Here is a 24,952-nt window from a genome sequence, read left to right as displayed (position 1 = left end):
TGAGAATAGCCACTTTCGTTCTTTTACTTTTGGCCAGCTCTATTTAAATTCTCCGAACGTTCGAGAAAATAAACTTCAACTTTATTTCTCCGAACGGTTTGAACGCTTTCCGTTCTTGAGATTTGTTGATGATAGGCCAAAGCGAATGGAGTGGCCTGTGTGTGTGTGTGCACGTGTGTGTGTGTGTATTTGTTTTTGTAAAGTGTTTTACAGCGCTCGCTACTGCATAAGGCATAACAAGGTCATTTACATTGAGTTCATTGAGCGCGCGGGACACACCTAATATTTTTTTCAGTTGGTAGGAAATTTTGAATTTTGCCAGGGTGGCGGCCGAAGCCTACTCTTATCGATTTTAGACCACCAAGGGATCTTTAACGTGCGCAACTTGCACACGGTCCCTCCGAGATTTTTCGCCATTGTCCGAGAAGGCTAGGTGTAGATCTTTCGGCGCCTTTTCGGTAGTTCCCACCCCGCATTTGTTATTCGCCGGTATTGGCCCCAAGAGTAGGGGGGTTTCAGGGGGGCTTGCCCCCCTGACCTAACAAAAACATGGTGGGGGGTTTCAGGGGGGGCATGCCCCCCTGAATTTTACCACAATTTAATGAAATGTTTTGCAGTTGTTAGGTTTGATATCTTAGCTTGCCGCGAATCAAACGTATATAGATCTAGATTCTAGATGTAGGTCAGGCTCAATCAAATAAGGGGGGTGGGAACTACCGAAAAAGCGCCGATCTTTCCTACCAGAAGATCAGGGGTGTGGCTGAAAGACAGCAGTAAGGAGGAGCCAAGGAGTAGCAGTAGAAAGGCTGCAGAAAGGGTCAGGAGCCCAGAGGAGGGGGCAAAGGAGGTGAGGGGGTGGAGGCAGAAAGTGGAAATGAAAGCGGACAACAGAACATTGCTAGAGAGCAGGAAAGGAGGTGAAAGGAGACAATTTTAGAGAACAAGAAAATTTTTTGGTCGCTACCCGGATTCGAATGAGAGGCCAACACCTTACCTCTAGGCCACGAGAGCCCCCTTATGTGTGTGTGTGTGCACGTGTGTGTATGTAAGGTGTGAACAAGGGGGGTGGAGGGATTTTTTTTTTACATGACATTATGAAGGATTAATAAATAAATAGATTCTAGTTTTTGCTGCGTGACTAAATGCAAAATAGGTTACTGCCAAGGAAGGACTTCCGTAAGACGGTAAAGAGCGACCACCCCATCAAACACAATAAAGAAGAGGCCTAGACCTAACCCTTCCCCTACCCCTACCCCTACCCCTAACCCTAACCCTACCTCTAACCCTAACCCTACCCTTACCCCTACCCCTACCCCAAGCCCTCAATTCTGCTCTGTCTCATAATGGTCGCTAGTTACGGAAGTCCTCCCACTGCCAAGGTCGAGCAGTCTTGTTTTCTCGCAGTATTTTCAAATGAAGTGTAGTCCGGGAACATTGCCCCAACCACAACTGAAGTATTTGAATATTCAGACATTTAAAAATCTCTAGCTCTAGAAATTGAATTCGATGCAAAAAATGCTTCCTCCCAGTCTTCACAGAATGGCAGAATGAAAGGATAACGCCTAAATCTCGCCAAAAAATCTGGAGATTAGAAACCTCTCGGAGAAATAGGGTTCAACTTGATTTTCCCGAGCATTCGGAGAAATGGTCACTTCATTTACTTTTTTACTGACGGCCACCTCGGCCACCTCTATTCTGACCGCGGGTGAAAATTATTATAGCGCAGGCGAGCCTTTTGGCGTGACTGTTGGCTATTCTCACCTGGTGTGTGTTCACTGTGATAGCCTAGCCTAGGCCAACCAGTGTAGCGTTCACCGTGAACCACAAAATTCTACTCTGTGATAACAGAAGTGTAGAATTCTTTGCTGTGAACAAACGTTCCAGTGCTCTTGTGTTGGTTGAAAGTGTGCAATTTTGACTTACGGAGTGTCTACGTACACGGTAACTGGGCACCTATCTCAGTATCCACGTACACGGTAACCGGGCACCTAGTCTCAGTATCTACGTACATGGTAACCGGAATGAAAATAAATCAATATTTGTCCTGTGCTGTCACTTGCTGAAAGAAAAAAGAAAGTCATACAAGCGTCTTGTCGGGCTCACCATCGTGACCGGTCAGTGAACCTGTGCGGGCGCAAAAATGTGATTACCGGTTAGGATCACCAAAGTTCATTCAAATTCAGAGTCTGTGCGCTGTGAAACTAAGTATAGGGCTCCGGAATGGGGGGGTTATTGATTTTCTTAAAGGTACAGTCGGGGGAGGGGTGAGGATGAAGGCAACACCGGATGACAAAAACTGAGCTTGGAGTTCTGGACTGCCCGGTTACTGTGTATACGTGATAGAGAGACTACGTGCCCGGTTGCCGGTTACCGTGTACGTAGATATTGAGGCTACATGCCCAGTTACCGTTTACGTAACACTGAGACTATGTGTCCGGTTGCCAGTTACCGTGTACGTAGACATTGAGGCTACATGCCCAGTTACCGTTTACGTAACACTGAGACTATGTGTCCGGTTGCCAGTTACCGTGTACGTAGACACTGAGGCTAGGTGCCCGGTTACCGTGTACGTAGACACTCCGTTTTACTAAAATTTTGTCTGTGGGCAGTGAGAGAGAGAAAGAGAGAGAGGGGGGAGAGAGAGAGAGAGAGGAGTAGCGTGAGAACTTCCGGGCAAAACAAAATGGCGACCCGCGTAGTTCGGCTCGAGTTGAAAAGTGGAATAACCATAGCAACTGTGTAGATGATCAAATTAGCTTACTTTTGTGATATAACATCATTTTTTCTTTGCTTTTGTCAATTTGATCATCCACATTGATAGACAGTATAATTCCGAAATTAGGAAAAACAGGTCTTGTTTCACAGCGGGTGAGAATAGCCAACACTGGCAAGTCTCACCTGGGATGAGAGGTTGATCGTATCTCACCCCGGGTGAGGATAGCCACTTCCTTTACTGACGGGAGCTGCCCAGTTTGTCACACAGTGTGACACAGGCCCAATTTCATTTAGATCTAGAATCTATATTAGATCTAGATCTAAGTATTTGAGTATTGATGACAGTCATAATTGCAGCACTTTGACACCGTAGTTGAATTTTATTTTCCAATTGTTATTTACGAAAAAAAAAGCATTCATTGTTGAAATTTTACAGAGTAGGGTAATTGGTAATTGTTTACTTTCTCGTGTTTTATTCCGGCGAAGGACTTCTGTAACGACGAGTGCCCACTCTGAACTCTATGCCATAGAGGCCTATACTCAAAGGCCATCAAAATCAGTACGGAAGGCCTAAAGCCAACTCCAGTATGTTATTAGATCTAGATGCACCTACATTTACAAATGATGAAATTATCATGGTTTACTGTATTCTTAACTCCAGCACAAAGTTTTGAATATCCAGTCGGGGATGCGTAGAGTTTCGTCTAGTCTAGATCTAAGCGCTGCCGGAATTTAACTCGAGAAAGTAAACAATTACCGAGTAATTTGCTTTGAAAGCCCCGGAAGATGACAAAAATAGATGGTGGAAGAACATCATCTCTATTTGGGCCAATCACAGAGGTGTGCTAGGTGCTCGCTGTAGCTTCATGTCTTATTTCTTTGTTGGCCCTTTTTCTCTGCTAAAGTTGCCTCAGGTCAGTACAGAATCACATTAAATTCTAGATCTATATATAACATAACGTAGTTACTATTTCTCCGAACCTTCAGGAATATAAACTTGACATTTATTTCTCCGAACGGTTTCCGTTCTCGGGATTTTTTGGTTATTTGCTAGAGTTCGGTGCTGCCATTCTGCGAGGGCTGGAAAGAAACATTTTTTGCATTGATTTCAAACTTAACTTGATATGAACGGTGTAAGGAAGGGGGAAATAAAGAGAATTAGAAAGACAGACAGAGAGAGAGAGAGAGAGTGAACAAAACAAAGATAAAGAGATAATTTCATGTGCAGTGAACGGCTTGAGTTGACTGGAGCAATGAAGAGGGGGGATGAAGAAATAAGACATCGAACAAAGTAAAACAGGAAAAGAAAGAGAGAGAGAATACGACTGTGAGTGAGAAGGAAAGAAAAGAGAAGAGTGGAACATAGAGAGAGAATAGAGAAAATAGGAGAGAGGGAGAGAGAGAGACAGGCAGTCAGATGTAGATAGCCAGTCAAACAGAAAGTCAGACAGAGAAACAGAGAGAAGGAACCAGCAGAGACATATTTTTTACGCTGTTGGGCCTCATTTAAAATTAAAAACATACATCTCATAAACTAATTTGCAATGGATGGATTTAAAGTCAAAATATGTGTAATAATGCTGATAAAATTAAGAAAAAAGTGCTTTAGAATGACACTTTGAGATGGGTCCATGAGACCTACAGTCAAACCTGTTAGAATCACAAGGGAGCAAGCAAAAAATCTGTCTTAGACATTTTGCGTCTTCGACTTGGGAATGAAGGGGGATGGGAGGGGGTGTCCGGAGAGCCAGCCTATTCATGTTGGTCACCTGACTGATCAACAAGCAGTGGCGAAAACTTAACACCTCCCTTGTGCTATCTTATCCTCACTGATAATGGTATGTGTCAATTTTACTTAAAATTGCCATTAATTAGTGCTTGCATCTCATTATGTACCATCGTTTGACCAATTAACAGAAACTATTGAACATCTTCTTTATTTCCACCCTTAGCTTTACCCATCTGTGTAAAAAGCAGAATCAGTTAATGCCATCTCTTTTGTCAATTCTTCTATATAGTGTTTTTGAAAGATTTTAAATACAAACGTTTGATTGCGTAACATGATGAAATGGCTTTGATTTTTCACAACTGATCAGCAAATAAAGTAAGTAAGTTTATTCAGTGTTTAAGGCCATTGGCCCACATTACATCATATAACTAAAACACTCTTTTGATAAATAAAGTTTCCGTAATGAATATTGTTATTATGTGCACATATCTTTTATCGTGGGTCAGACATTGCATATTTCTGTCACTGGGCCGAGTCAGGCTGGGAGGATTTAAAAATTTCCTTTTTTATGGATAAAGTGTGAACAAAAAAATACAAAGGGAAATTCTTGTTCAATTTCATGAGAGTTACACCTCTCACATAAAGGTGAATTTGTTAATTTCCACTGGTAGAGATTGTTATTTAATGGAAGGCCATGAACACAACTGATCGCTTGATTATTAAAAGATTTTCTCAATATGTACTTCCTAACAAATCCCATATTTGTTGTTAATTTCTCTGTCGAATGACAGTGAGCCTTGTGAGCGTGCATGTATATGATTCTCCTTCCACATACCACTGCATTATGTGCCATTGACTATCTAGAAGAAAGGTCAAAGGCTGGGGCCTTGATACGAGGTCAGTGTGATGAGAATTACAACTCTTAATCCTATACTCACCCTTTTGCTGCTTAGACGATTCAAGCTTTAGTTCCTGTGTGCTCGTTCTTTTTTGTCTTTCATCATTCATCTTTGATGCGGTTTGATTCATTGTGTTCCTGTTGTTGCTCTTTCTGACAGGATAATGAGAGAGGATTTGGTACTATGGCAACATCAGACGTCAAGTCCACAGCAGTGGTTAAGTACAGCTCAATGAAGACCCCTGTTCAGTTCTCAACCATCAGACTGAACACTGATTTGAATTTCCCTCCTTCTGACAGACAGCGAGCAGGATGTTATATGTTTGGCGAACAGTCTATGCCTGGTGCTTCCTCATTTTCCCCATTCAGCAGGTAATTTTGTATGCAGCGCACCAACAGTGGGATTTTAGTATGCTTCTCATCCAGTTCATACACAATGCAATACTGAAGCCTAGCTCATCTGTGTTGCATGAATTTCGTATTATTATTGGAAGAAAAAATGAAGGGACTATTGGCCCAACACTAGGCAGAGAGGTCCAAGACCTATGTCAAACAGCAGCCTTCACACTAGAGTGATATCCATGACCTATGTCAAACAGCAGCCTTCACACTAGAGTGATGTCCATGACCTATGTGAAACAGCAGCCTTCACACTAGAGTGATATCCATGACCTATGTCAAACAGCAGCCTTCACACTAGAGTGATGTCCATTTACAGATAAAGCGAGAAGATTGGAAGAAAATGCTATCTAAATGTCCATGATTGATTCAATGGAGAGTAGTTTTCTTTTGATTGACAGGTTTAGTGCTATTAAGACATTTTGATAGACATCACTAAAGATTTGATTAAGAGAACTGAACACACTCTTCACTGAGTGAGCCGAGCTGATTATAAAAAAGTCATGTCTCAGCTACAATGATTTAAGCAGATTTGTAGTTCAACATGTGAAAAGACACTGCATTGATAGTCAGTTTTGCGCTAACTTTGAAAAAAATCTATCTAGCTTATTTTTCAATAAATTATAATTTAGTAAAGGTGTGGAGCTAGAATGACATCAGATTGGGCACCATATTAACATTGTTTTCAAATGCAAACTAAAAATGCAAAATAACAACTGAAAAGCCGGATAAATTGCAAGACCTAGCTTAGTGTTAAGAAGTTTGATGCGTGACATGGGCTGGAAGTGGAAGTTACATTGCTTTATATTAAAATGCAAACCCCCCCACCCGATTTCCTCTAGCCAGCATGCCTCTGAGGGCTGATGAGTCATGCCAACTGAAAGTCACATTGTGTGAAAAGTGATGCTGTGTATACGATCAGATTTATCACTTAAATTTCGTGGAAAGGATCTCTCAAAATCATAGCACTTGTATTTAATTTCTAAGTTTGTAATAGAAAGAGGATTTCATATAATGCATTGTTTTTAGGTTTTGTGTTTTAATATGTCATAATCGGAATTTAGAAAAACGTATTCATTGGGGTCTTATAAAACAATGTGCTAGTGAGTAAAGATACAATTTTTGTTAATTGTCTTTAGTAACTTACCTTTTGTTCTCAAGGTGAGTCAGTTTCAGGAGCTCATTTGAATCATGATTTTTCCGCTGGATCACAAAAGTTTGTAAAATAATGGGGTTACTTATTACTTTTTTTTTTCAGTTTAAACATGGCTAACTCTTACCAAGATCTGGTTGGCGAAGTGGATGTCATCTCATCATCTAAGGTTTGTATTTGGGGGCGGGTGCATTTATTTTTTAGGGTCATGTAAATCAAACCCCATTCAAGTTCAGAGCAAAGCTCTTTGTGATGGATTGAAACTGAATTTAGAGAGAACTCTCCCCATATTCCACCTTTTTCATGAAATGCTAATTTGTTTTAGAATTTTGCATTTTAAAAAGTCAAATTCAGTTGTTTTGAAACTGAATGGGCAGGTACACTTTAAGTTCACGGTGACCCCATTAAATGGCTTTGCACATTGCTTTGCTATATGGGGGAGGGTCTTTCAGAGGATTTGACATTTAAACTGTTGATGTAATGTAATAACATCTTTCTTTTTTTTTTAACTTGAAAAGTTACTTAATTTTGACAGAGCTTCAATTGAGATTTACATTTGGTGAATACTGTGGTATAGCCTCTACCTTACCCTATAAACTCATGGTGATTCATTTGTGAACATGACTTTCCGAATTTTGTCAGTAGGTCATAAAAATGGGGAAATGTGTCTGTGAGAATGTAAACATTGTCTTAATTGACCATCATGCTAACTTATAAGATGTGTTGTTAGTTGTAATGAAACTGTAACTTTTGTATTTGTACTGAAAGTGACAAGATTCTAGGAGTTAGTTTAAAAGTATGTTCGATGGAATGATACTTATGTATGGAATTTATTGAAAAGAATTTTGATATTCGTATTTTATGAAAATTCTACTTTGTATAGAACATCAAGGCTTTGCTGAAAATGCCTTACAGTCAAGCACCCCAGATCAGCATCATGGTACACAGACTGAGGAAAACCCTTCTGCTGGAAGAGTTTGATGTTCACAAAAACTTGCTGAGAAAAGAAGCTGTACGTTTTTTATGCATTGTCCATTTCAAGGTTTACTTTTTCTTGTCTTATTTAGAAGAGTGCAAAGATATTGTATGAAACACTGACTCCCTTTGAATATTTTTTTCTGAGACTGAATGAATGGACTTCCACCCGGTGCTGTGAGTTTTAAACACACATACACACACACACAAAAAACAAAACAAAAACACAAACAACAAAACAACCAAACACAAATAACAAAGCAACCAAACACACACACACAAAAATAACCAAACACAAACACACAGACATTCTGTCTGAATGCCGAGGATGCCACACATACTGTAGGAAGAAAACTTGCTGCTTCTACAAAATTTTGGTGCAAATTCCAGGGGGGGGGGGGGGGATTCTTGCTTGCTTTTCACTTAGACAAGGTTGAGTTGACACCTATCACATCTTATTTTATTCACCAAGATCTTTTTTGATCTAAATACTTATATAATAATAATAATAAATAGCATTTATACTGCGCATTTCCATTTTCTAAAAGATGCTCAATGCGCATTACAACGAAAAAGACATCACGTCTTAAAAATTAATCGACAAGTGCGTACATAAAACAACGTATTATACATATAATATAAATGCATATGTGTTACATTTTATATGAGAAAAATAGTCTCGCAGTGAGGCTGAAAATGTGTTCACTAAAAATAAAAAATACAATGCAGTAAAAATTCACGAACGGTCACATTAAAGTTGAAATGCTGAAATTTACTTATTGAGGTGTTTTGATTAAACGTGTGCTCAATACGAAAAGTATATAATTTCTATACATTTAGTGAGAGCAAATAAAGTTTTCTTACTTTCTTATTTCATTTCAGGAACAATGGAGTTGGTTGAAGTCTTTCTTTAATACTACTGTGGCCAAAGAGGAGGTTGAAAAGGTATGCTTTTCACTGTTGTAGAGAATGGCTGCTTTTTGTTTCTGGGGAAGTTTTGCTTAAGCTGTAGGGTATCTGTGATAGAAATACCCCAAGCAATTAATTTTTCTTAATTTTATCTCCCACAAAATGTTGTATGCATTGAGCAATGCATTGATAACGATGACAACATTCAGAGATCAATTATCGCTCATTCTTCCATCAGAGGTTTTTTTCTATCTAGCAGCTAACTATTATGAGTTGTCGATTCAGCCATCTTGGACTCTGCTTGAGATTGTTTTCAGGGTATAGATATAATCTTCAATTTTACTTAGACTCAATGTGAGGGTTTCAGTTATTTCCCTTACCCAAATGAATGTATAATGTTTTCTTTCTCTTGCTGTTTCCTACTCCTCTACTTCCTCAGCATCTTGAATTATTTATATGTTCCTTACTTTTTTTTCTGCAGAGGAGGTGTTTGGTGAGTGCAACAAAAAGAGATTCATTCACAGAAAACATCTACCTGAATCTCATCAGACACAGGTGAGCAGACAGTTACAAGCTTGTGTAAAGGTTTTGGTGACTGGATCTCTTTGCTTGCTCATTGAAGGGCTAAAATTTATCTTCTGTTTATTTCTTCACCCGTGTTAGGTGGAGCTTTTGTTTTATTTGGATTTTTTTTTCTTTAGGATTTTGTTTTTCTCTGAATTCAGTGATGTTGTGTTATTATGCTCAAGAGATATAATGTCGTAATATTTGAACCATCAGACCTTGAAAAAAAGGATGTTTTCATTCCAAGAAGATCCAAGTTACATCTAAGCTTGTGTCTCGGATCTGAACGGCCTGATTTATATTGGACTGTTATTTTCTTTGTTTCCAGCTTTGCAGCGAGTATTGGAGAGAACCAGAGTACAGCTTTGAACACCACAGATGGCCACGCAAAGCAAGTGAATTCTGTCCCTGAATTTTCAGAGGTGAGTACTGGTGTTTAATTCAGGCTTTGCTTTTAAAATATATTTTTGTGCTGTCAAACAAATTTTGTATGAAGAGGTTTAAGTGGATCAACAGTATTTATTGCTGTAGTGTCAGTCTCTCTACTTGATAATTAATGTAAACAATATCCAACAGCTTAATTTTGCCATCTGTCGTGGTTTTAGCTATAATCAGTACTTTTTAAGATTTTATTTTAAACAAGTCTTGAAAGCGTATACAATATGCAAGACTCCACTCAAGTTTTTAGTGGGATTTTTTTTCTGTTATGTCAAAACATACTGATAGACAAAAAAACCCTTTCCTTTAAATGAACTAAATAGCCAGGACTGTGTTTCCTTTGATTAGCAAGAGAAGAGTGAGTGTCAGTCAGTCAGTCAGCCCCTAGTGTCTGAGTTGTTCTCATTGAGTACACTGTATTCAAAGACCAGGCTTGTCATTTCAGACTGAAGTATTGCATGTTGATTAACATTTTTTAAAATTTCCCCATGTAAAGGCAATGTCTATTAAAGAATTTTTAAAATTTCCCCATGTGAAGGCAATGTCGATTGAAATTTTTAAAACTTTTCTTGTGTGAAGGCAATGTTGATTTTAAATTTAAAAAATTTTCCATGTGAAGACGATGTCAAGCTTTGAACTATGTTCCAGGATCTCAAGGGCTTTCACCATGAAACGCTTTGGACGTTTGAGGATATCAGTATGCTCATTGACAGTGACTTGCCTATTTTTGGAAGTGGAAGCTCTCCTCGTCCATGTATAAGCTTGAGGCTAAAGGATGCCAGGTCTCCACCCATCAGTGTTCTGACTGGTCTGGACTACTGGCTAGACAACCTCATGAGCAATGTGCCAGAAGTTGCTATGTGTTTCCATGTGGATGGATTTGTACAGGTATCACTTTTTGCACAACTTTATACCTACCATAGCAGTACTTCAGTTTACTTTTACTTTTCATCTTCTGTTGCCTCTGAGCTTTGAGGGGAGCTGCAGTTTTCTATGGTAGGCCAACTTTGCAGCTCTTTCGATTCAGGGTTCCCTCGACTCCTTCAATCCATTTTTAGTTTGGCCTTGCTCTTCCTGTGTAGCCTGAGTACTTGATGTTTTAACTTAATGGTATCAAGCGCAAAATACCATCGTCTGTGGTTACATGTACAATTGTGTGTAACCACAAATTGCAGTTCTCTGCTATGTACCTGTTTTCCAAAATAGAATTACAAAGTCAAATTTTTTATGTCTCGTGTAAAAAAGATTATCCAGAATTTTGCCCGATAGGGATACTATTGTCTTTTTAAAAATTATGGTACGTTCTCTTTGCAAGATTTGATAATGTGGTAATGCATCTTTATTGCAGATTTGATTCTTTCTTATTTTTTTTTAGGTAGGTTTCATATTTGTTAAAAATTCATGTTTTCTTTCATCACAGAAATATGAAGTTATTCGGACAGAGGACATACCACATTTGAATGGCTCTAGTTTTGATCCAGAAGAAGTGATGGATATAGCTCGAAACATTATGGCTTTTATTAAAGCTAATGCAGCTGTTGAAGGTCACACCTATTGGTTGTACAAAGGTAGGTGTGTTCATTTTTTGTATAACCAGACAGATTTAATACCATCATGAGTGGGTGATTAGCGTATGCTCTGGTGTGGTTTGCTCCTTCTTTCCTATCAAACACCTTTCATCCTTATCTCCCCTCCTTTTTTGTGTTTATTGCTCTCTAGTAACACCTCTAATTTTCGGCACTTATTTGACCTTATTGTGTTGCTAGTGCTGTAAAACGCTTACTAAAACTAAAACTAAATCTTTGGCACTTATATGACTTAATTGTGTTGCAAGTGCTGTAAAATGCTTATTAAGAAAGAAACAAAAGTACCATTATGAATATCCTTTTTAGCTTTCTTTATGGATATTTGGTTTGTAGAATGTCATTTACATATTGGATTTAAATTTTACTTAAAGAATATGTTTGCCCTTGGATTTCTGTGTAGTGGTGGACATCAGACCTTTTGCAGTGTCCATGTTATAAGGCTTTCTTTCAGCCTCCCAGCCTATCCCCCGGAATATGACTTCATTTTTGACAAATTTTTGTAAGATAATGTCTCATACTATGATTTATATTTAAAAGATAACTGTCATGTCTTACTGATTACTTTGAAAAGAGCGCTGAAGCGAAAGTTTTAGCACTGAAGATTTTGTTTATGAAGACATTTAGGGCTTTTGGTTCTGCTGACAATTAACAATTTTGTCAGAATCAGTGGCATACAATTTTTTTTCTGTGCTGTGTGTAAAATCTCTGCTGGTTTACCCTGTGACTTTCCAGGTGATGATGATGAGATGGTGAAACTGTATGATCTTACCGATTACTGCAAGAGTCAGATTGTAGAAGGGGATAACCCTTTCACTGTGCCCGTGGGTCTCTTGTGTCATCGTGTGGGAACCAAACTGAAGATGAGTGGCCAGAGGAGATCGGCGGACTCACGTGCCATGCTGGAGAACTGTCTCCGACTCCTTGATGATACAAAGCACAGCGAGGTGGGCACTGAGATGTGGTCTTCTCCTTTGCCTTTTTTTCAATGGCGCATGCTTTTAAAGAGATGTAAAGTTTAGATAATGAAAAGGCAGTTGTTGAGGTTTACACAGGGTGACTTCCAGGCCCTGAGAATATCTTGGGAAATTTGAATAAAATCGCAGAGACCTGGAAATTTGACGAAATTAGTAAATTTCTCCGGAAAAGACCCGTGAAAATACAGGGTTATTGAACAAGAATGAACCGATTTAGTTAGTTTTATTACGCAATTTTGTAGTAAGGAAAAGCAATAAAAAACTCAAGCAAGGTCACAAGTATTGTACTCACAGTCAACTTTTATTTCATGTCTTACAAATGTTCATATTGGCCACCACCAACAGCAGGGGCAACATCAATGCGATAAGAAACAGGCGGTGTGCCCCATCATTGTTATGTAATGTGCAGTTAAAAAATGGATACCACCCTCCCCCCTGGAAAGTTGAGAAGATGGTTTGGCAGTCACCCTGTTTACAGTAGTTTATAGTCATCACTGCTGCTGATGTTATGTGTGTTCACATTCATATTGTCTTTTTACAGGTTTGTGCTGAAGCTCATTTTCATCTCTGTGACATGTGGGTTCCGGACAGATCTGTCAATGACATATGGCATGAAAAGGGCAAAATCCCAGATATGGTGAGAGCTGTTTTTGTGTAACTTTGTCAGATCTGGTTACTATGATTATTGTATTTTTTTGTAAGCAGAAGCTGTGTGATGTGTATCCTTTTAAATTTTTAAAATAAATTCAGTGAATAAGCTTTGTCCTTTTGAGATGTACTCATGCCAGAGATACTATGCAAAGTTAAGTGTGTGTGTACTTGGAAAATATATTGTGTATACAAAGGGACCTGTTTTTGCAGTCTTACCTAGTGTCCAGTTGGTGCATGTGGAAAATAAAGTACCACAAGAGTGGCATGGGGAGAAGAGATTTGTTTTTGTTTTTTTTCTGATTGTAATGTTACTAAGTTATTTTTTTCAAGGTTTGTCAGGTAATATTTGAATACACTTGGTTGAAATTTGATGTCTGATACGTTGTTTTTTTTGTTTTTCTGTCCATGGCAGCCTTCTGATCTGTACGATGAAGAGAGCACGTCAGATGACGGTCTTGGACCAGACAAAGGCACAAATCTAGGCGATGAGGGTAACTCAGGGAGCAGTATGCAGGCCATAGAGCACAAACCAGCAGAGAACACATCACAGGAGGGGGTGCAAAATGCTGTAGCTTTAAAGGAACTTGTTGTTCGTGGCATGACCAAGAAAAAGGCATGGGATATTGTGCAGGCCTGCCGTATCGCTGGAGAAACTGACGAAAGGTGTAAAATGGCACTTGGTCACATTCGCAAGGTATGTTCAAAGAATGATTGGTTGCTCTTTAGATTTATTAAATCTTTGTATGCTTTGAGGCATCTTGGGGGATCTCGTGGTCAAGAGGTTATGGTGTTCGCCTCTCGTTCAATTGGTCCCGTGTTCGAAACCTGACACCAACGGAAAAGTTTCATCTCTAAAATGTTCTCCTTTCACCTCTTTTCTTGCTATGTAACCATGTTCTGTTGTCTGCATTGGCCTCAACTTTCTGCCCTCCCCCCGCCCCCCCTTCTCTGGACACCTGACTCTTTCTGTACAGAACGTTCAATAAAATAGTTATCTTTTAAATTCTTTCTTCATTCTGGAACAAGAAGAGTTGAGATTTTCTTGTAAGACCACCACCCAAGTGAAACTGGTTTAGCTTTGAGCTTCTTAAATCTGTATTTACTAAATATAAAATTTTTTGTCAATGTTGTATACTCTTGGACATATTTTAAATCTTTATTAGCTGTTACTGACATGTCACATCCCCATGAAATATGCTTTAAATCAGTTTTATTTACATTGTTAAAAATCGCCTTGTTTTCTTTAAGGAAGAGTAGGTAAAAATGCTAGTGACAGATCTATTTCTTGTTTCAGAGATAGATTATATGTCAGTTTAGTCATTGATTTGTGTTTGTCACAACCTGGGATATATCATTTGCATAATTTGCAAGGCTAAGAAAGGTCACTTAAGTATTTTCTTTCAATCCCTTTATCAAGGGTTTTTCTTTATAAAAATGTAAACCTCCCAAACCAATTTCACTGACAAGTTCCTTCTGCATTTCTTAGGGTGGAGTGCTCATGCTATTGAGGTTGATATAAATATTTTTGGTTAGTGTGTACGTGTGGATGTTACTCACATATAGTTTCAATATACTTAGGACTGTTGAAAAATACTTTCTATTTACTCTGTGGTTTTAATTTTATAGTTCAGGCATATATATGACAGATACTGAAAACTGTATTTTTCAGGGTTTGAACTGTGTAGACAAGGATCAAGCAAGAGGAAAGAATATTGGCTTGGTAGAGAAACAACAGACATGCAGCCCATCCAAGGCAATCCCTCTTCATTATGCTCCACTCAATATCAACACCAAAGATGAACAAGAGGATCAGCAAGAGAATCTCCATCTTCACCCCACTCACTCTACTGTCAAGGAAGAATACCAAGGGATGTGCAATCCGTCCCAGGCCATTCCTTTGCACTTCACGCCCCTGAAAACTGCCACAGACAGTCAGGAAAAGCAGAATCCTTCTTCTCTCAAGACAAACGATGTCTGTGCAGGGGATAAAAACGTTGCTGCAGAATCTAAGAGTGAGAGCTGCAGTTGGGAAAGCAGTAGCTCCTCAAGTAGATTTGACGCCAGTCATCAATCAGGCAGCAGCTCCTCCGAGTCCTGGCATGTGGAGGCAAAGTTCAATCTGTTGAGGAAAGGGGCCATAACTTACTTTGTGCTGGCCAAGTCTTTCTTTGAAATTAATAAATATGGACACACCCTGAGGCACCTGCGCTATGCTATGCATTGCTACGGTGAGTAAGCTGACACTTTTTATTTTCAGGGTATTTTTTAAGGTGACGTTAACTGCATTGCACTAATAATTACTGTATACAGTTGCAGGCGCCGTGTAAGACTTGTTAAACTCAAATAAACTGTGTGAGTTGTCTTTTAGAAAGCAGGTCTTGTTAATTCATAAATCAGATCATGATATAAATATCCATATTATATGAATGTTCTACTTTTTTTGTTTACCATACCCTAAAGACAAAAATTTTGGCAAGTACCATACACTAGATTTTGGAATAGATTGCCATAGTCTTCTTCATTCATCTTCTTTTGTGAATAAAAAGAAAAGATTTCCCTGGGAACACAGAAAATTGATATTTTTCATGTTTTGTCTTTTCATGAAGGCTTAGTGGCAGATCTGTCTTCACTGGTGATTGATTGATTTTACCTCCTTGTACATCCCTTGTGGTTCTCTCTGTTCTCACTCTGTCCTGTTCATGGAATGTACATCGTTAATTCAGATGTTGAATTTCTCAATTGCAGCTCCGATAACTTATTTGGAGTAAATAATGCATTCTCGAGGTAGAATAGGGGAGTTTGCAAGGCTCTTTTTCCACTTTTTGGTCCTCCTTGAGTTGCCCTTTCTCTTCAATAACCTTAGTTTGGAAAAGGCAAACTCCTGAATATCTTCGTTACTTCCTATATCTATTTTACTGAGGCAAATAAATAAAATCAACAGTGTCATTTCTTATAAAAAGATTCTGTTCCACTAGTTTGAGAGGTGATGCACATGACAAATAGAGGGTGTCTTTAAAGACTGGGCATATAGACAAAACACATTTTCAAGAAATATAACACATTAATTGTTCAACAACATTTGGTAATGGTCTACTCGTGGAACCCAATCGTAATGTGAGTAAAAAGCAAATCTTTTGTGCGTGATGTCACACCAACCCACATGTGGCCTCATAGAGAGTGGAGACCCCAGATATATATAGTCAATGGAGGAGTGTCGGGTATTTTATGCCCTCGAGCATTTGAAAACATGTAGCGACAGCATAGCTTTTTATTACTAGCATCTTTTCTTCCTGGCTGTAGCTCCCATTGTTGTAACATATCTTCTACGTTCCTCAGAGGCTCAGGAGGTTTTGGTGCCTTCTGTTTGTGGGAACAGTCAGCACCAGGAGCTGTATCTCATGTTGCTGTTCCTCGCGGCGAAGGCTCGGAGCTCTCTGACTTCTACGTGGGCAACGTGCGCTCGTGAGTTTGAGGAGCTTGGGGAGGAGGAGGCTGCTATACTGAGCTCAGCCCAGGCCACTCTTCCAGCGCCGAGTGAGTGTCAGCAAGAACAGTCGTCCTTCCTTGCCAATAAAGAAACCTAAAGAGTGGGCAAATGCCATCGTGCTATTGCAGATGCAGAAAAGAATTACAAGTTAGGAGTAAAATTGATTGAACTGGAATGTACTTAAAATCTTCTCTAAATGTTTTGTAGAGATGGGTGGCAATGTTTAGGTAATTTAATTTTTTTTTCTCTATATTTCATTCTGCTCATGTCGAATAATAGTTTTGTGGTATGTTCCCTGTGCTTGTTCAGTAATGATGTCTGATGTGAAGATAATGCTGTATAACAATTTTTTTTTTTTGATCCTCAGAAAACTCATGGGTTTATGACTGGCCCACAAATCAAGAATCAAACTGGTCAACTGCTGAGGAGCTGTTTCAACAAATAGCTAAATTCTCTGCTTTGGAGACCAAAAATGCCCAGTTTAAGTTTGATCTGAAAAAGAACCATGCCGCTTGTCTTGTTGGACTTGCAAATACCCAGTTGGAAATACTCAAAGAAAGGACCCTAAGTAAGTTTTTCTTGGTCACCATTGCATTTGTATTTTTTTAATTAATTGATTAATTAATTAATTAATTTCTTTTACAATTCTCAATTAATTAATTTATTGTACAATTCTCATTAACACATGTCGCTCGACAATTGTGCCTTTTAGTCTTATGTTTCACTGCTTTAACTGGAAAGTGGGTTGTCATGTATTATCCCCAAATGCTGAGAAATTTCACCTTTTTTCCATTCCAGATTCTTTTGAAGTTTTTCTGTTTTTCATCTGCTAGTTTAAATATGTTTTATCCTCCATGTATTCTTTCACGTTTATATTCTCTTTTTGAATACTTTTAAGTTTCTAATTGGGTCTTCCAATTTAAAATAAAGCTTAGGATAGATTCTCTGGATTTATGAGCATCACATTTCGCTTTTATTTTTGGAATTACCCATTTAATGCAAAATGTCAACTCAAAATATTGGAGGATACGTAAGCTGTTTTTACACTGATAGGTGACGAAAGTGAATGTTGAAAGAGGAGGAGGGCTTCAGATTTATGAATGTCTTAACTTTGATGTGAATTTTGTGTCCCTGTTCCTTAATTTTGTCTCCCCCTTCAACTTGAGGGGACTGGGGATCTGTGTAATCTGATGTGGTACCAAAGGAAGGGGGGGGGGGATGCAACTTCCATGTCTGTTTGGATTCCACTTGTACACCTTAATAATTTTAGAAGTTTTTGTGTCTTGTGCTCTGCTCTTCATTGTGGGAGCCTGTCAACCACGATTCTCATTTTGCTAGGAAATTTTCATCACTCACCTGTTTGGGTTCTGCCTTTTGAATGACCTATTTGCATCTAGTAGGGTGTAATACTCTTGAAAAATAACACAAATAGGCGTCTGATTAAAGGGAAATATGATTAAAGCTCAAGTCTAAAAGACTTTGCTGTATCTGATCTCCGGTGAAAAGAGGATTGTTTAAGCTCAGTCAGTGAAATAAATATCTGGACTTCTTATCTGCTGGATACTGTCATGTCATGATGTTTCAGCTTGTTTGTAACGAATTTGTAGCTGTAAGAAGTGAATCGTCGACACAAGACTGGATGACATGTTTTGTCAGAATTTTTCTTTTTTCTCCTTTCTCTTTTAGAAAATTGTGAGAGCTTTGATAGTGTCAAGAGCATCTGGGAGAAGGCACTGAACAACTTCAAAATGGCTGTCCAGATGTTTGAGAGTGTTGGTGAAAAGAACACTGCTGCTCATGTGATCTGTAATGTGGCCTATCTTTACAACCTGGCAGCAGGCACTGTGAAGCGGTCAAACCTCAAGGAACCCATACCTGCAGTGAAGAGGAAGTACTTGGATAAGGTGAGCTCTCCGAGTCTTCTTCCAGGGTATTGTTTTTTTTTTTTATGTAATAAAGGTTAAGGTCAATGTATATACGCCCGCCCCCTGGAAAATTTTGCAGGGAGATAAGAAACCGGACACAGACTTTACCATTAGAGACATTTTAACAAAATGTCCAGACTTCGGAGAGACCCGATGGAAGTATTTTAAATGTAAAAAATTGCAAGATCTGTTCTCTTTTGCTGATCCCAACAGAGTTTTCGATTTTATGAAGACCATTGGCCTTTGCAATAAATTGCAGATAGCATTATTTAAAAAATTATTTTAAATGTTATTTTAAAAACAGTGATTTTACCACAAAATTCTGAACATTTTAATCGAAATATTGACCTAAACCAAGCCGAGTTATGAATTGTTGTGAAAGCGACCAACTTGTGTTTCGCGTGCTCATATGACCTTTGCAAGCGCCGAAAAACTCTTACTAAAGCTAAAAACAACGAGAAATCAGTGTGGCAGTCACCCTGGGATTTGTCGATGAGCCTCCCCGAGATCCCGATTTTTAGATTTCATAGAGTGGCAGGTCTGTATAAAACATGCCCTTCACTTTTCAAAGTGTCCGTTCGTTATTTTCAGTTAGTGCTTCTGCAATTCTGTGCCCTTGCTAGTACTCACCTGTGATACCAAAGCAGAGGGCTCTCATGGTCCAGTGGTAAGGTGTTCGCCTCTCATTCAATCGGTCCCGGGTTCGAAACCTGACAGCGCTGGAAAAATTTTTTCTCTATATTTTTTCTCCTTTCACCTCCTTCCTGCTCTCTAGCTATGTTCTGTTCTGTCATCTGCTTTCGTCTCCACTTTCTGCAATCGGATGGCCGGGGGGTGTCATTGGTAGGTCCTCCCTCTTTACCTTATTGTTTTTGTTCTGTCCCAGAAAGAAAATGGTTGAAATCGGCGGGACCTTTATCTCAAAATTAAGTGTGCAATTGTTAAAAAGGTAACTGCTTTTCTTTCCAGTGTATTGAGTTCAATGAAAAGGCACTCAACTTACTGGAGAGGGGAGAAAGTATGGACGACACCCGGGAAAAGATTTGTCACACTCTGCGACTGGTGTACCATGATATGGCCTGTTGTTTCTCCAAGGGCACTCATCCTGTCACTGATCAGGTATTGTTTTCACAAAGGTTTTCAAGGTTGGATGTAAATTGTTTTGATGTTACTGTCTGCTTTTAGAATCACTTGTTGTGTGTGATAACTGGAGCCAAACTTGCTGGGAGTGAGTCTGTTTCTTATGACCAATATCGCTTTCTTAATCTTGGGTTAACCTGTTATTTCAGATACAAATTTGTGAATTGAAGGTTCTTTCAGTATATTGATTGTAAATTATTGGAAGGGCTGTTGAATGCTTACATCTCTTGTAATATCTTTTGTTTTATGTCTTTCATGATTGATTCAATGGCTTGTCATATCTTTATGTTTCTCATTTTGCCAAGACAACATCTTTTTGTGTTCCTTGAAATGGGAAGGTGCAGACTTGTGCACCTAAGGTATTTACCAGCGGTTCAGGAGTTATGTTGTGTATTTTGATAAGGAAAGCACAAGATAAAGTTATTTTCTCCAACATTCTTACATGTATTTATTTCACTTGTCACACATTTTGTTCATATTTACCAAAATATTATAAGAAAGCTGTCCAAGATGATTTTGTTTGTTTCTTTGTGGTTTCCTCAGCATTTAAAGAGCATGAAAGATTTTTTGTTCAAATCATTGTTCTACTGCCATCCTGAGAACAGTGGAAAATTTCAAAGGAACAACCAGATCATGGCTGCCCGTAATCACTTGAATCTGGCCAGGGTGTACGAGGTGGAGATGGCAAAGTTTGTAAGTGCACAGTCAGCTCTTTACAGAACACACACTTTTTATTCTTTTATTTTTATTGAATTGTGTAGGCCATCAGTTTGTAGATTATAATATATGAATCTAAGAACATTGCTGCTTTCACAGTTTTTTTAATTACTGCTTATTGACTGTTTTCCAGGGAACAAAAGTTTTCTAAAGTTTGGAGAAAATTGCCTTGTGTCTTAACGCCGGTCTATTTTGTATGGGATCCTGCTTTCATGAATTACTTTTGTATTGGATCCTGCTGTCGCGAATATGGTTTCTTTGTAATGCACATAATTTTGAGTGGGCATGTTTATTACGATTGAAATACTAAAATACAAATGTACTTCAGGATTGTAGCATAGAATACCCTCTGGACTTTTTCATCTTAGGGCCCTCATCATAGTTTAAGAGGAAAAGGACCTCTAGAGGCCGCAGAATTCTTGAGTAAAAAGTGTTTTCCTAAAATAATGAAAGTTTTATAGAAGCCAGTGGTTAGATTTTTCACAGCCAAAACATGCTTACAAATTTCAATATTAGAATAGGTACTGTCGATTTAACCAATGTTTGGTGAAGAAAGATGTTTGAATTTTTCTTTTTCTTTTTCTTTTTTTTTTTTTAAAGAAAAGTGCAACTCGTAAGCGGGCTCTTCTTCAAAAGTGTGAGGAGAGCTACCAGGTGTGCTTTGATCTGTATGAGTGCCTTGGTTGGAGCAACTCACAAATTGCTGTGAAAGATTTGTGGACTAAAAGTATTCGTGACAACTGGAGTCACAGTGAGTATTGAATACATTGCCATCTTGAAAAGTCAAAATAAGATGGTTTTAGAAATTTTACTGGTCACCAGATGAAAGGGAAAAAAATCAATATGAGTTAACTTGTTATGCCCCAATGTTGGATCTTTGCTAATCTTTGGAGGTATTTGATTTTTGAGTGCGGTATATTGTATACAAATCGTCACCTCAGAATTTTTTGGGTCCAAAGTGCCCTCTTTATTTAAGTGCATTTTGGACAAAATAATGGGTACGATATGTGTGTGTGCTTAAAAAAAAGAAAAAAGGGAACTTTGTTAGCTAAATGAAAATTGTTTGTTTAAAGTGATGTTGTATGTGCACGTTGTTACATGTTGATTAAGGAGTCCCTGGCAAATTGTTCAGAAGTTGAAATTACTTTTTGAACATGTGTTTGAACTTATTTAAGACTTGCAACAAAACTTCGATCTCGTCATTTTTATCCGCTTTAGAAACTTCTGGAGGAAGTCAGAAGAAGCTTTACCGTAGCCTGCTGCTGCATCTGTGCGACTTACAGTCAGCTGTGGAAAGGCTGGCCCTGGGAGAGGAGGACAGTGAAGACCTCATCAGCATATTCGACTCCTCAACCTCGCCCATTGGCCAGTTGCTGTCTCGTCTGAATACATACCTACCAGCCTATTTCAAAGTGTAAGTCAAACTTGTCGACTTGAGCATAAAGATAGCCTTGGTATATCGTACATGCTTGCCTATAATGAAAGTGATTTTTTCCCCCCCGCCAATATAAAATGTTCAAAGATATCTCCCCGCACCCCCCCCCCCCACCAGTTTAAAATAGACTACTTTAACCCTCTTAGCGCCATATAGAGGTCAGCAGGTCAGCACAGCAGAACCAATATGGCGGCCAGCTGATGACTCCTCAGAACCAAATTATTTCAGCGTTTTCCAGAGGTTCAGGGGGTATAGCAAAGAAATGGCTTTTGCTTTTTATCCAAGCAATGTATTTCAATGAAATTTCACCTACAAAGACTTTAGACGTCAGCATCTAAATTTAGAGTTGAATGTTCTTATTTCTAAGCCTGCACTAAAGGTGGGTGTGTCAGGCTGGTAAAAGCCGGTATGGCAATATGACGGGAGGGTCGGTTTAGGCTCAAAAAGGGTTAAGTGAGCATAGCTGGTTAGATTTTTAGCGATATGAAGCTTCAGAGGGGAAAAAATTGAAATTCAAGGATTATTAACACTTTTCCTACCACATTTTGCGGCTCGCGGACCTTGCCTCGCTGGACTGAGAGCCGCAAAATACGGCTCGAGTGGCTTACTATCTATTCCAACCCAGTAATGAAAAGACACGAAATTCTCGGCCGATCCACGTTTTCAAAATGATAGAATAGACTTCCTGTTAGCAGATACGAAGGAAAATATAGCACTGAGAGACGAATTGTAGTCATTTCAGCGCTTTTTTTGTCCCCTTCGAAATGTAAATATGTGGGGAAAAAGCGCTACCCTGACTTTAGTATATGTCTCATATTTTCACTTCTATATTAGGTACACATACATAACTTTCAGCATTTCTTCGCATTACTTGTGGCAACCTACTTGGGATGTTATAATTATGCTGCTGTTGTACTTTTTAAGATATGACCTTTCAAAGCTGGAAAATTGTTGATTTCATATGACGCCTTCGATATTGCATAATCACTTTTAGAAACCCCAAAGTAATATAATTGGAATAAATCTTTAATATTGTATCGCCATCTGATAGATCGTTTTTTAACCCTCAGTTGGATGGGCCATAAAATATGGTTTTGTGTGTGTTTAGTTGGATGTTTTGACATTATCTTTTGGCGGGGTAGAGGTGTAAAAATAGGTCAGGGAAAAGCCCTGGGCCAGTGGTGGATTTTGGCCTGGTAGGGAAAGAGTTAAATGTTAGCACAGTATTTGTCGATGTTGTCAGTTTCTTGTATATTAGCAGTCAACAAAAATGTAACGTTTACTTTCTCTCACATCGTCAATTTGTTTTCTTATTATTCATTCTCAGAGACAAAACAAATACCAGCATCAAGTCTCTGTACCAGCGCAGCCTTCGTCTTGTCCCTCAGAAAACAGCGAGTGATTTGCCGTCCCAGCTGTCAGTTGTGCTGCAGGACCTGAGGGAGGCTCTGGCCTCGGAGCCACCCCCTTAATACTCACTCTGTAGAGGGTAGTAGTTGTCTGGTGGTGTGAGAAAACCCTTCACACTGGTATGTCTTTACGATTTATGTAAGACTTTTTAATATCTTACAGCATTGTCTGAGTAATTCTGCTTTTTACTACATCGTCCTGAAAAGAAACAGATGTTCCCTTTTTAAGAATAGAAATTATTTTTAAAACGAAATTGTCTTACCGAACATCCCTTTTAGAATTTGTTCTGACCTGTTGTGTGGTTCAGACAATAATCTTACAGTGTGCATCATTTCAGAACTTATTTCTAGGAAATGTTTTGTTGATTTATAAGAGTTTATAAAAAAAAATCGCTTACACTTTTTAGCTTGTGCAAGTCTTTCTTGCTTTCTTCTACACTGGGAAGTTGTTGGCACTAACAGTTTAGTCTCTTTGTGACTTTTGATGGGTTTTCTTTGGCCTCCTTACAATTTGTCTTCTCCAATATTCTGTGATGCCTTTGTGCTGTTCAGCTGGCTCCCATGATAGGCTGGTCAATAACAGTTGGAGCTGGTATATGTGTTAATTTAGGTTGGTTTCATGGTTATGGATTCAAATAAAGTACTGTCAACTACAGGGTGGCTGGCGGGTGTTCTGGTGTGGTTTGCTTCTTTTTTCCTATCAAACGTCCATTGTCTTTATCTCCCCTCCTTGTTTGTGTTTGTTACTCTCTTGTAACACCTCTAATCTTTGGCACTTATAATTATGACCTTATTGTGTTGCAAGTGCCGTAAGACACTTTCTAAAACAATAAAACAAACTCGAATCAAAACTGACTTTCTCATTCGGTCCATCTATCTTTTATCAAAGAAATTGTGACAACAGGAGAGGTTACCAAGTAGTTTTCATTCACTTTGTAATAATCACAACACAAATGTGTGTGTGTGACTGAGGGGAATGATTTGGGTTGCAAAACAGCAAAACTACCGAACAAAAAACTCAGTCTCACCGCAACTGATTATGTTGCATTCCTGAGTATGGCAACGCTGACGTTTTTTGTCATTTTTCTTTATTTTCACACAAGTATCTTTTAGAAATTGACTATCAATTTAAAAAGTACTCGGTCAACTTCTATAGATACAAATGATATGGAGCCTTAATGATTTTAACATTGAGGATGCGGTGCATAGCTTTGTATTTCTCAATCCAGTTTCACAATTGAAGTTCATTCAAAATCATGGAAACTGACTCCTAGATGGAATAGGCGTACAAGCTACTGTTTTGAATGGCAAATTGGAGATTGAGGTGGTATACTGGAAAGAATAGGCCATCATTGTGAAAGTGTGTATCTTTACACTAAAGGGATGCAAGCAGAGAAACTAAATCTAGAACTTTCTCCTTTTGACAGAATCCATCAACATGAAACTGCACCAATACCCAGACATTTTGTTGTTGGTTGTTGTTGTTTTTTTTGTTTTTTTTTTGGGGGGGGGGGTGTATCAGTGTATTTTCATGTGCACAATTTTCTCAGTCTCTTATTTGTTTACCAGTTTTGTGTGTTATTGCCATGGCAATCAGAATAGGGCCTGGCTTGTCACTGTTTGAGTCTTGGGTGTGTAGGCCTGAAAATGAAAGTGGCTCTTGGCACATATTTGTCACTAGTTTTGAACGTTTCAGACATTGAGTATGATTGAGAGAGATGCTTGAGACTAAGAGATTAAGTTGGTCAGTATGGTATTTTGAGCTGTTCTTGTCAGCACGATTTATTGCTTTCTTTCTACAAGTGTTCCAGGGTTCATCATTATGGTTTGTCTTTTTTCTTAAAGTCA

At 38.7% G+C, this 24,952-nt stretch overlaps 1 protein-coding gene across 1 annotated transcript; it reads left to right on the top strand.

Annotated features, from left to right (window-relative positions):
- Positions 1 to 5,502: 5,502 nt before the first annotated feature.
- LOC101857061 lies at positions 5,503 to 23,829 on the top strand (the record flags this gene model as incomplete). The annotated part of the gene is given in 20 exon segments (XM_005109200.2): positions 5,503 to 5,714; positions 7,000 to 7,063; positions 7,778 to 7,906; positions 8,752 to 8,814; positions 9,260 to 9,333; positions 9,671 to 9,764; positions 10,429 to 10,668; positions 11,201 to 11,348; positions 12,099 to 12,310; positions 12,882 to 12,977; positions 13,404 to 13,685; positions 14,661 to 15,219; positions 16,328 to 16,525; positions 16,846 to 17,046; positions 18,165 to 18,382; positions 19,373 to 19,522; positions 20,087 to 20,236; positions 20,861 to 21,011; positions 21,479 to 21,674; positions 23,023 to 23,829. Coding segments are annotated over 20 exon segments (3,582 nt in total), but the record flags the coding sequence as incomplete, so codon positions are not given.
- Positions 23,830 to 24,952: the final 1,123 nt, after the last annotated feature.

This window comes from Aplysia californica, unplaced genomic scaffold (assembly GCF_000002075.1).
Source record: "Aplysia californica isolate F4 #8 unplaced genomic scaffold, AplCal3.0 scaffold00755, whole genome shotgun sequence".
NCBI lineage: Eukaryota > Metazoa > Mollusca > Gastropoda > Aplysiida > Aplysiidae > Aplysia > Aplysia californica.
The sequence above is the reverse complement of the archived record's forward strand: the minus strand, read 5'-3'. Positions and strand labels throughout refer to the sequence as shown.